The sequence below is a fragment of the Grus americana genome, chromosome 4, assembly GCF_028858705.1.
Source record: "Grus americana isolate bGruAme1 chromosome 4, bGruAme1.mat, whole genome shotgun sequence".
Classification (NCBI taxonomy): domain Eukaryota; kingdom Metazoa; phylum Chordata; class Aves; order Gruiformes; family Gruidae; genus Grus; species Grus americana.
This window is the reverse complement of record NC_072855.1, coordinates 49,916,816-49,929,994: the sequence shown is the minus strand read 5'-3', so window position 1 is coordinate 49,929,994 and position 13,179 is coordinate 49,916,816. Positions and strand designations below refer to the sequence as shown.

The 13,179-nt window shown below is 42.1% G+C and overlaps 1 protein-coding gene across 9 annotated transcripts in view; it reads left to right on the top strand.

The window, feature by feature from the left end:
- FAM13A (family with sequence similarity 13 member A) overlaps positions 1–13,179 on the top strand; it is a 133,432-nt gene that overhangs the window by 46,697 nt on the left and 73,556 nt on the right. For 8 of the 9 annotated variants that reach the window (XM_054823564.1, XM_054823563.1, XM_054823561.1 and 5 more), the window contains one exon: positions 10,349–10,521. In XM_054823564.1, coding sequence (XP_054679539.1) covers positions 10,349–10,521 — 173 coding nt within the window. Of the gene's footprint in view, positions 1–9,759; positions 9,997–10,348; positions 10,522–13,179 lie in introns of those variants that run through there. The other variant, XM_054823565.1, reaches the window with a different exon arrangement.

Here is a 13,179-nt window from a genome sequence, read left to right as displayed (position 1 = left end):
TTTCTTTCTGATTTTCTCCCCTATCCCACTGGGGTGGAGGGCAAGTAAACAAATGGCTGTGTGGTTGTTTTAGCTGCCTGCTGGGTTAAACCACGACACAGTGGCTTCTGTCAAATATGGACGCTGTGGTGATGTGGCTTAAAAGAAGATAATACTCAGATCTTTGAATCCAAAGAGTCTTGTCCTCATTAAGACACAGGAATTTGCATAAAACATCAGAACTTGTTTGAACTTTAAAGCTTCACACACTTTAGGATTGCATCAAATTTATAACTTTGAGTTGGACGGAGTACAGAGGAGGTGTTTTAGTGATCTAATGCCTACAAATACAAGTAGAGTAAGAGAAATCCAAATTTGGCAGTGGCAGCTGCACAGATTGCAAGGATGACTGCATCCATCATGACTTTGTGATTTCAGTGTGGCAGTTAATCAAGGAAGGACTTAGGGCTTGGTTCCGAGTATGGAAGAGAGCTGGTAACTGAATTTTGCAAGTATATGTTATTGCTTATGTTATCTGTGCTGACTCTCTACTAAACCTGATAAGAATTATACAGCTATTGATCTTTGTCTCCTAGTGTCAGTAATTTAGGATGATGAGGCTTTTTTTTTTTTTTGAGAAGAACGTGTCAGCTGTGATATGCCTACATGGTTTTAAAATCAATATTGTAGGTGGTACGTGAAGTGACAAATCAAGGTGTGTTTTAATTATTTTTTATATTTTATTACTTTATGAACTGAATCTATGTTTCTGCAAGTATTTGAGCACAAGCCCATTTTTAGCACTTTATAGCAGGCGTAATAAAAATGACTCTCTTCTTGCTTTAAGTTCAGTCCAGGCTTAAGGACTTAGAATCGTAGAATGGTTTGGGTTGGAAGGGACCTTTAAAGGTCATCTAGTCCAACCCCCCTGCAACGAGCAGGGACATCTTCAACTAGATGAGGTTGCGCAGAGCCCTGTCCTGCCTGACCTTGAATGTTTCAGGGATGGGGCATCTACCACCTCTCTGGGCAACCTGTTCCAGTGTTTTACCACCTTCATCATAAAAAACCTTCTTCCTTGTATCTAGCATGAATCTACCCTCTTTTAGTTTTAAACAATTACACTCTGTCCTATCAGAACAGGCCCTACTAAAAAGTCTGTCCCCATCTTTCTCATAAGCCCCCTTTAAATATTGAAAGGCCGCAATAAGGTCTCCCCAGACCCTTCTCTTCTCTTGGCTAAACAATGCCAACTCTCTCAGCCTTTCCTCCTAGGAGAGGTATTCCAGCCTTCTCATCATTTTTGTGGTCTTTCCTGTGCTAAGGACCCCAGAGTTGGATGCAGTACTCCGGGTGGGGTCCCACCAGAGCGGAGTAGAGGGGCAGAATCACCTCCCTTGACCTGCTGGTCACATTTCTTTTGATGCAGCCCAGGATACGGTTGGCTTTCTGGGCTGCGAGTGATCATTGCTGGCTCATGTCCAGTTTTTCATACACTGGTACCCTTAAGTCCTTCTCTGCAGGGCTGTTCTCAATCCCTTCATCTTCCAGCCTGTATTGATGCCAGGGGTTGTCCCAACCCATGTGCAGGACCTTGCACTTGGCCTTGTTGAACTTCACGTGGTTCACATGGGCCCACTTCTTGAGCTTTTCCAGGTCCCTCTGGAGGGCATCCCATCCCTCAGGCATGTCAACCGCACCACTGAGCTTGGTGTCATCTGCAAACTTGCTGAGGGTGCACTCGATCCCACTGTGTATGTCATTGCTGAAGATATTAAACAGTACTGGTGCCAATACAGACTCCTGAGGGACATCACTCATTACTGATCTCCACCCGGACATTGAGCTGTTGACCAGTACCCTCTGGATGCGACCATTCAGCCAATTCCTCATCCACCAAATAGTCCATCCACCAAATCAATCTCTCTGCAATTTAGAGAGAAGGATGTTGTGGGGGATTGTGTCCAAGGCCTTACAGAAGTCCAGATAGATGACATCCATAGCTCTTCCCTTGCCTTAAGCTCTTTTATTATGGAGGAAAATGCCAGCGTAGTTCAGGTACGTTTAGATGATCTTGTTCCACAGCCTCTGATGTCTTGGTGCCTACAAGTGTAGTACACATAGCATTCAAACCATGATTTCAGCACTTGCTTTCTCACCCATAGAAATTCTGTGTCATGGTCAGTAAAATAATGAATCAAGCCCTCCTTTGAAGCACAGGAATAGAAAGTGAGAGAATAATATAGGAAGTGTGAGAGGAATGTAAGTGAAAAATCTTACTGCAGAATTATCCCTGCCTTTGAAAGCTCTTTGGGCCTGGAAGATATATGGTCCTCACAGCTGCAGGAGATTCATCCCAGAAGGCCCCGACTGCAATAAAATGATGGTGAAGCTGGTGTTGTATGAGAGTTGGCTGCACTATGAAGCTTTGGAGAACAATGCAAGTAGAGCATAAGTACTTGGTCTATTCACTGAATGACTTGAAGGGCTTTGCTGTCTCAGCAGGATTTTTCACCTGATTCTCTGGGACAACTTAGGATGACCTAAACCATCCAGCAAAAGCCTGCATCCTCAAGCAAGGCCTGATATAATTCACTGTCATTGTCATTACCATTAAATAACCCTGGCAGAGAGCTTACAGCTCTGTGTATGTGTGATTAGAAATCCTACTGAAATAGTTGGTGTTTTAAATGGAGTGAATGTAACACATTTGTTTCAAGAGGTATCAGTGGCCCAATACCAAGCCTGGGTAACTTTGGCAGGTGGCTTGTTCCCTGGTTGTTTGACTGGACAGAACTGGTTGGTTTGCTGTCAGGCAAGAAGTACATCTGGCTAATGGTCTCCCTTTCTCAGTTGCTCATGGAGGAGAGTGAACACTGGTAAGTGGATAGATTGACATGTAAGGTTTGTGCGGATAGTTAGCCAAATTGAGACTAGAGTGAGAAAGAAAACAATGTTCTAAATTTCCCTGCAGCACTCAGCCATGCCTAGGTTTCTGCAAAGAAACGTGCCTTTCTCTGTTCTGTAGAATATTTGTATTGATACACACAACTTGAAAGCTGAAAGAGCCCTAGGCTGACAAAATATGAAGTCCTTCAGAAGGTAATATGGACCTCTTTGTTTTGGTGGACAAAGTAAGAGTGCCATTTGTTTTTTAAGGAAGTTTTTGAGTGAGGTTTCTCTCTTGTCTGGAAGAGTACTATGTTCATGCAGTATTTAATAAAAGAATGTACTGTATATGTTTTAAATACCTCCTGGTTTTTTGGTGATAACCTTATGGAAACATCTTTATCATCCTTTTAATATAATATTTAAACATAAACTCACAGCTAGCTTCTTCCGAAAGTTCTGCATTTAGATTTCATAATTACTTACTCAAATGGGTATGAATTGCCCTAAGTTTTTATGTGTTCATGCATAGCTTGGGATATTGGAAGTTTTTCTTTTTCCTCCTTGAGAAGATGAGTGAGGTACTCAGAAAAGCAGGATGACCTGTGCTAAGGTTCTGTATCTTTACTCCATGTCGATGCATATGCACAGAGCTCTCCAGACTCATCTTGGTGTAGAGCAGTCCCTGTTCAAGAGCAGAGAAAGATTTGAGTCACCATACCACATCAGATTTTTATGGCATATTTATCTTTGATCTTTGAGCCCAGGAACTTCTGACACCTCACAGGGAGATGAAACATCCTTACAATGCACCCAGTCAGTTATGAAGAATCTTGGCATGGTATGTGTGGGATGATACCAACTTGACTGGTCAGCTTGTGCCTTTAGGGGAAAGGTTTTCTTGCACTTTCTTCAACACTCATCATGACATATGTTTATACTGGTCATAAAACTGACTAGTCTCTATTAAAACTGCAAACACAGTTCCTTGCATCTGAACTTTCTGAGACAGCAAAACTTGAAAGCCAAATGCAGCATGTATGGCGTAATAATTCATCATGGTTGTCTGCTCTTTGGTGTTTTGATTATCCTTTATTGGGATAGTCCCTTTGATCCTCAGTATCATCTGATACTATTTTACTTGTATTTAGCTGATAATTAAGATGTATTTTAAATTATAGAGTAGCAGACTTTGCATTGTGGTTTAGCCCCAGCCAGCAGTTAAGCACCACGCAGCCGCTTGCTTGCTTTTCCCCAGCCCCAGTGGGATGGGGAGAAGAATCAGAAGAAAAAGGTAAAACTTGTGGGTGGGATAAGGACAGTTTACTAGGACAGCAATTTGCTCACTGCCTGGAACTTGATGCCCAACCTGTCCCTTGAGCTGTGACTCCTCTTCCCTGGCCAGATCCCTTTATATACTGTGCATGACATCATATGGTATGGAATACTCCTTTGCCTAGTTTGGGTCAGCTGCCCTGGCCGTGTTCCCTCCCAGCTTCCTGTGAAAATTAACTCTATCCCAGCGGAAAACCGGGACGCTTTGACATAGGCCATGCTTTCGGCAGCCACAGCCTGTGACTATACTGTAACAGCCCACAACATACCTGATTCAGGCTGAATCTGATCTTTGTCAAATGCAGTTTGAGGTTAAGCTTCACCAGATAAAAAGCTTTCAGGAGACAAATATCAAATGATTTGCTCTTCAACTAAAACATCTCTATTATTTGGGGTTGTCCTTGGATTTACTAGTGTTGTCTTCCAAAATGAAGCTTTTTAGGTATTTACAAAGATTGATACATTTCTCTTTGTTAGACCATATCAGTTAGATTTCTCCTGAGACAAAATGCCCCTTTGACACGTGCCACACCACATCAGACATCTCGGTATGCAGCAATTCCTATGTTCAGTTTGTTTGCTGGATAGATGAGAATGTCAAAGGGGGAATTAGAAAATCACAGAGTAGTTGAGCTTGAAGGGACCTCTGAGGATCATCTTGTCCAACCCCTTTGCTCAAGCAGGATCACCTAGAGCTAGCTGCACAGGACCACATCCAGAGGGGTTTGAATATCTCTACAGATGTAGACTCCAAAACCTCCCTGAGCAACCTGTGCCAGTGCTTAGTCACCCTCACAGGGAAAAAGTATTTCATGATGTTCAGAGGGAATCTCCTGTGTTTCAGGTTGTGCCCATCGCCTCTGGTCCTGTCACTGGGCACCACTGAAAAGAGCCTGGCTCTGTCCTCTTTGCACGCTCCCCTCAGGTATTTGTACACATGGATAAGATTCCTCCTGAGCCTTCTCTCCTCCGGGCTGAACAGTCCCAGCTCTCACAGCCTTTCTTGAAAGGACAGATGTTCCAGTCCATCATCTTCATGGCCCTTTACTGGACTCTCTCCAGTATGTCCATGTCTCTCTTGCACAACACTGGGGAGCCCAGAACTGGTCCCAGTACGCCAGTTGTGGCCTCCCCAGTGCTGAGTAGAGGGGAAGGATCACCTCCCTCCACCCGCTGGCAACACTTTTCCTAATGCAGCACAGGACACCATTGGCCTTATTTGTGGCAAGATGCAGGAGTTTTCACTTGCCCTTGTTGAATGGCATGAGGTTCTTTTCAGCCTGTTTCTCCAGCCTGTTGAGGTCCCTCTGGATGACAGCTCAACCCTCTGACGTGTCAGTCACTCCTCCCAGTTTTGTGTCATTTGCAGACTTGCTGATGGTACACTCTGCCCCATCATCCAGATCATTAAGGCTAGTTACTTGCCTCCAACTAGACTTTGTAACAGTGATCAAACAGATAAGCAATGCAGTCAGGTTAACATTTGCTTGATGAATCGGTGTTAAATATGAAGGGGAAAAAAAAAACCCTGAAAGCATCATAAACCAAATGTGAAGGGCTGTGAGCTAAAACAAAGCATGATAGGGTTCCAAAAATCTTCTTGAGAGAAGCGAAACAGCTGCTGTACAAGATGGTATTCTACTGAATAGGCAGTGGCTTTCTTTTCTGCTTGTTAATATTTTTAAGAACATGATAAGCTGAAAACAACTGCCTTGTAGTTAAGGGTGGTCCCTTCCTGAAGAATAGGGGGATTCTTCCACTCAAGACCTTTAAAACCCTCACTTAAATCTTTCTTTGTCATTTGGTGGATTGCCTGCCCTGGAGGCAAAATGCAAACGAAGGTGTGCTGCACAGGTAACTACAGACCTCCTACAATACTTAGTACAGAGTGTAACAAGATACAGCCTGTAGAAATGTGCGACAACAGGCAACAAGTTTCCATAGGGGCTTTTTTCCTTATTTCCTTTGAAACTAATGCTTGAACTTTTTACAGATGTCTTGTGTGTCTTTGTAATAGCCCTCCCAGGGGTTTCATTGGCTATCCTCCAGGTCCCCCAGAGGGTAAGGTTGCACCTGAGGCTGATCACAAAGAGGGGTGCGTTGGAGAAAATTAGAATATCCTTTATAAAAGTATTTGGTTTTGTTTGGGGTTTTTTTTTTTTCCTCTTTTCTATCATTTAACAACTAAATACACTTATCTTCCAGTATCGTCTTGATAATGACTAACTTACAGCACTGCTGTTTTGCAAGGTATTGTTCTCACTTGGTAAGGTATTGTTCTCTCAGACTTCATTGCATGAGACATATGTGTGTGCATGAACTAAGAAATCTGCCAGAAAAATTTCTCTTGAGAGCTCTACCACCCAAAAAGCATTTAAGGTGCCTCTGTCCATAGTTCTTTAATCTGTTTTGTGAGGAATTCAGATTACAGAAGTCTTTGTCTGCCCTCGGGCACGTATTCATCTCAATGGCACTCCAGTGAGCTGCTGCTGTTACGATAGTTGTACAGGTGGCTTTTTCACAGGGTCACTAAAACCTGTAGAATGAGATAGTGAACATTGCTTCTTCCTGTTGTTAATAAAAATTACATACATTACTTACATGGAATAGTTTATTTAACTTTTAATGCATATGAGTTCAAGGGATACTTTTTTCTACATGCATTTTTATACTGATGCAACTGAAAGCAGTTTTGCACAGAAAGAAAATAAATGTAAGTTTAATTCAGATATGAGTTGCCATTACTCGTAGGCTACATTGCCAAAGAAGTAATGACAACGCTATTATGTTGTATTCCAAAGCTATCAAAATACTAGCTTATAGATGATCTCAAACAGAGGATGGAGAACACTGGTTCCTTCCACTTCTTAATGATTTTGAAGTGCCCTAAAAATGCAGTGGTAATCCTAAATTTGAATGTGATCTTTCAAACAGAATTTTCCTGCAGAGCTTGTATGTGATTGGCATGCCTTTTATTGGAAGTGCCTGCATTCAAGTGATCTTTTACTGCCAGAAAATGAGAAGAATTGAAGACTGTCCCAAAACTATTTTTTCCTTTCAGAGCACCAGAGTAGTAAATAGAAGTTTTTATGGAATTCCTCAGTATAAGGAGCTTCTGTAAATCAGTGTAGTTTATAAACAGTTTGTGCAAAGGGAATCTGATACATACTGTTTGGCAGATGTTGCCAGTTTCCTAGTGCTTCTTGTTGGGTAAGGCAGATTCTACAAATGCGGTACCTGGTAGCAAATTTATTTAGCTTTGTTAATAGGGTTCTTAAAATCAGGATGCACACAGTACGGTGGGGTGGAAAGGCTGGCTTCCTGCTGCTGTCATATGTGGTACATCATAGAAGTTGCCCATTTTGCTTACACCTACATGTGCTTCTGTGAAGTACTAATAGGACACTTGCAGCGTAGGAACTGTTTTGTTTAGAGGTTTGTGCATATGTACAGTAGCTATTTCTTGTTACTCTGGTGGAGAGTTTTTCTGGTGTACATGGCATCAGCTCTAGCAGATGGTAGTAGCACCAAAAGGCCACAGTGAGAGACATCCCTGTGCAGGTACGACAGACGACAGTCACCTCCAGCTGCAAAAAGCTAAATGAGTGACTGCAAGTTGTGACTGCAAGTCTTCACTCCTGAAGAAAGGCTTAACAGCTATTCCAACAGAATTCAGTGAGTTGGTGCCTCCAGATCCGAGGCCCTGCTGCCTCCCGTTGCGCTTACCTCCTGTAATGCTGCCGAAGTGTAGCTCGCTGCCTCCCCTCCTCCCCACAGATGTGGTCTTCCCCTTTTAAATTGCAGCACTGCTGCTGTTTTGTAGCAGCTGAGAGCCGCAGCCTGCTGTCCACGTGCTGTGTGGTGTCAACAGTCAGTGACCGCTGCAGGCAATGGGCTGACAGAGTATTGCTGGAAGCCAGTGGTGGTCCAAAGGTGAGATCTTGACTCTGGGCAAAATGCCCATTGACGTCAGCGAAGGCAGGATCTCGCCGAGAGCGTGCAGTCCAGAGGCTGAAACTGGGAAGCTCTCTCAATTTATCTGTCTAGTTTCCCTTTGCCTCTGATATACATAATATTTTTCAGTTTATTCTCTTCAGAGCTGAGTAAGAAGCAGCTTTCTGTCCCATGAAACTTTTCAAGACACACAAAGCATTTGAAAACAACTGTGAACGAAACAGCATTCTGAAACAGAAGTGAAACCAAGAATTTTACAAAAAATCTTAGTGTAAGCCAGGTATAAGAAGGGTTCAGGAATGATCCAGGAAGTCTGACTTACTGTCAAGCAGATTTGTAGAAACTATAGCAGGACGCAGAATTAATAAACAAATGGATAATTAGAGTCCTTAGGAGGCACTGGCATTACTTCTTTAGAGAAGGAGGAGCCATTGAGCATGTGGATAGGTATAGTCAATGTAGTGCACTTGAATTTTCAAAATCTTTTGACAGAATTATCAAAGGTTTTTAAAGAAGCAAAGATGTCTTGTGATTAGAAGGAAAGACTTTTTATGGATTTTTATGGATTAATAATTAGAAAGCAATAAAAATAAAAGTTGGCTTATCAGTGGAGAGAGGTTGCCTGTGAAGTCCCTCAAGGATCTTTTGTGGAATCTGTGCTATTCAGCCTCAATAATGACCCAGAAAGAGACTGAATGTGCTGATAATAGAAAATCATTCAAGGTAGTACAAACTAAAAGCTGGCTACAGGAACTTACAGAAGGCTCCTAATTTATTCTATAATAGGTGAAAAAATGATTAGTTGAATGTCTGTCACTATATGCTAACTACTATCCACAAGAACCCACAAATGATAATAATGTATACACTGATGAGCTCCAAATTAGAGAATGAAAAGAGATCTTGATACTGTAGAAGCTTCACAAAGCTGTCAGCTCAGTAAGCAATCATGAAGAAAAATAAAAAGTTGGATTTTCATAAAAAGTCACCACTAAATCTACTTACATATATAATGCTGCCTGCAGTTCTGGCTACATTTCAAAAAGGACTTAGTAGAAGGGGCAAAGGTGTAGAGAAAAGCAGCAAAAAGGATCAAATGCATCAGAATGACTTCTGTAAAATGAGATACTATGTAAACTGGGATTTTTCTGTCTGATTAGAGACTACTACTGGAGTAGTATAAAGTCAAGAATGGTATGGGGAAGGTGGGTAAGGAACAATTATTTGCAAATTCTCATAATTCAAAAATAAGGGAAAGATTATCTGTCACCATATCTAAAATAGAAATCCTTTTCCCCCCCCTGATTTTAATCAACGTGTAACAATGTTGTGAAACTCCTAGCCGTAGGATCTCGAAAAGGCTAAAGATAGAAGTGAACACAAGAGAAAACTGAATGTAATCACAAAGGTTAGATTCAATATTTGCTGTTAAACACAGTGAACCAGGTGCAACCTGCAAGTCAAAAAAAGCCCTAAACCACAGCCTGCCAAAAGCTGGGGGTGCACGAGGGGCAGACCTCCGAACTTGCCCTCCTTATTCCCTAAGCATCCTTTATCTGCCGCTGATACTGGACACCCATCTGACACAGCACTGTCTCTTCTTATGTTCTGTTCACTTCTGCTGAAGGGTCAGAGCAAGAGCCCTGCATTCCTGTAGGTGGGCTCAGCGATGCATGGAAACTTTGTCTTGGATTTAGGAAGCCCAGCTTCCAACTCTGTGTCCTGGCTGCCTCAGCAAGGAACGCCAACCCAGAACATTCACAGCCTGAGAAATTTCCTTCCAGGGCATGCATTGACATCAACAGCCACCAAAAAGGAAGGGAGGGGGTTTGAGAAGAGGTGTGTAATTGCTTTCACCATCTGTTTCTCCACTCAAGAAGCAAATTCAATGCAAAGTTTTTTAGTCTGTCTTCTGTGATACAAAAAATAGCTTTCTGTTTATTTTACTTACCTTTTTAATTTCACTCTTGCCCTGTTCTTTCAATAGACATGCCTTTATTTTTCTTTAAATAGTCTATATCAAGCAGAATGTTTGATTTACATGTATTTTATATTATTATTTTTCACCTTGTCATATTCTTTGCTTCTTGTACGCTGATAGGGAATGTCTTTCTGTTACAGATTATCTGAAAAGGCTGCTCTGCCCTTTCTTCTTTTCATGTTTCGTTTTTCTCTGTCTTTGCTTCTGTAGATGACAAAGTCCACAATGGAAGGATCCAGCCAAACGTGCCTAGTGCCACAACCAGGCCTGTCAGATGGAATACCTCAGGTCAGCCTCCGATTAACAGATGGTGGTTCATGTTGGAAGGAGGTGGATTTAACAGATGAACTCTCCTTTGCTAACAGTGATGTGTTTTTCTCCAGGTTAGTGCTCTTTTTTTGTCTTTGTGTTTGTTTCCTTATTTATTCTGTACCTGCACCTCCAGCTCTGAGTATTTTGAACACATTTTTTTCCACTGATACTTACAAACTCAGTATGCTGGGGTGTAAGGCAAATGAATGTGCATAACCCTGTTGAAGCCACACATTCCAACAGGTTCCTTACAAAGCCAGCTGTGTGCTTTAGTTTGGCTTTCAAATATAAATTTTCAAGCATGTGAAGGTGGCCTGCTTGGTGAAGGAGTGCAGGTGGACAGGACTGATCCAAGATCAAGCACTAGAAATGACACTGAGTACAAGATGCAACCAAAATGTAGGTGCCTCCTGTGAGTAATTAAGGGTATCTGATCTGCCCAGTTTAAGTCTTAACAGATGGCTGACTTTATTCTCAATCCAAAGAGGAAGGGGCTTTTGAGGGTTTTATCTTTCTGGCAGGGGTGATGATAGTATTAGTGTTGTTCAGACAAGACAGAGAATAAAAGAGTTTCTGTAGAGTATCTATAAGAGTATCTGTCTGAATTTGTAACAGTCTATATCTAAAAGAGCATATTGAGTTTTGATTGCTGGCACTTTGTCAATCAGGTGAACAGGTAATGGGCAATTTGGTTTCTTGTAAAATTCTTCCCTAAACATCAGACTGAACCAGTATCTTTTCATTGTTCTCAGGATATTGAATTGAATCTGTCATTCTCTTTCTTCTTGTGTCTAGTGCAGAACATGAAGGATTCAGGTTACTGTGGGAAATTGCTGTATGCTACTGAAATATGGGGTTGGACTAATGTGGGAAATAGTGCTATTTACATGTCATGAAACACGACACGGCAGTGTCTCTGCATACCAATGCAGAACACAAAGCAGAGGCAGTGCGGCCAGACACGTAACTGAGTGACTTCACTGTGTAAGCAGGGTGCTATTCTCAGCACTAGCACAGACAGACAGCACTCAGCTTATGAGACAAGTTAGGAAATTATGCACCAACAGTAGATTTTAAATAATGATGATGGCAGTGAAGCATAGATGTCAAATCCGGTTTCTAGCCCTTGCCAGGCACACGTGCTCTTTAACTTCTAGCTGTGTCCACTGTGTTTTACTGTCCCCAAGCCTGCCCCCAAAACTCCTGCAGCTAGAAGACATCAGGTTCGTTTACACATCTTCATTAATCCAGCTGCTTTTGACTGAGCTGAGTTAGGAAACAATTACCTACTTCAGGTCAGCTGGCAAAACTGAGAAGGCAATACAGTTTTACCAGCTAGACAGGGCCAAGCAGGCGGGGCTGGGTCAGAAATTACGGCCTCTTGCATTGATATGTTGGAGCTTGGCAGAGAACGTGGCCCTGCTCATACTCCATGCTGCAAGGTGTAAAGAGAAATCAAGTGCTCGAGAGTTGAAACAAAGGACTGCTGAGTCTTGTGTCTGAGAAGGTATGTGTGACTGACGTGCCTCATGACATGCCCCAAAAAATTGTGATTCTTTTAGGAGAACATTCCCCAAAAGATGTAATTATTTGCTGTAGGAATTCATACTTTCCCATCAATGCGTAATTCCTTAGAAGAGTACTGGTGAAGTATGGGACAGCTGGGCCAACACTGGCACAGAGCATTAAGCACCAAATGAGGTGTGTTTGTAATTAGGCAGAAGCCTAATCTTCATGCTCAGGCCTTGAGATGAAAGATGTCTGCATCTCTAATTTTATCTGGGAAATTAATAAGCTGTAGAAATGAATTCTCTTGTAATCCCATTTTGTTCAAGAATGCCCTAGTTTTCTGTCCTGTATCACATTTCTGTACATATTTACCTAATTGGGTTGAGTATCTGCGGTGCTGTTAGCTTCCAGTACTTTTCTGTCAGTGATCCTGCTGCTGAAGGAGGAGGTAGTGCTTGCTGTTTTCTACCCAGCTCCAGGATGGCAGGTTGTTGGGCAGGATGGGATGGACAGGAGGCCCTGGACCTTCCTAAGAGGAAGAGGGGAGAAAGGTCTCTAGCAGACCTAACACACTTGGGGGACAGCTGTCTGTGCAACAGTCAGAAACCCCAATTCCCTGACATTAATGTAGTACTCTGATACATCAGGAGTGGTTTTAAACATATTTTTGGCAGCCTTGTGTCATTCTTGTGTAATCTAAGCTCACAGTGAGGTATTACCTGATGCTATCTCAGTGCCTGGCTACATTAGGAGTTTTCACCTTTTTCAGCAGAAGGGACTCTGGCATCTGACCTAGACTCTAAAGTGCTTTGCAAACACACTGCTATTCTTGTTGGGGAGTTTTGTGTCACAAGGCACTAACAGTTCTTAAATAAACGTTATCATTAATTATATGTAATTATCAGATATGTTTTAGTGAAATGACTGTATCTGCTCAGCTATCATATGATCTTTGTTAGAAAAGAATAAAGGTTGTTCTTGGCAATGACAATCATTTGCTGTTTTGCGAAAACGCCTGTGGTTTGTTCCCTTTCCATGCTCAGATACCATGATATGGGTGGATTAGAAGAGGATGAAGGGCTACACAGAATGGTAGATGCAGAACTAACTCTGCCTTTAGCAGGTTCACAAGTGTAACAGTGAAGAAATAACCACACACACTAAGCTTGTAAGCCCCTCCCCCCCAGCAAAGACTATAATAAATTTTCAACCAGTTTCAC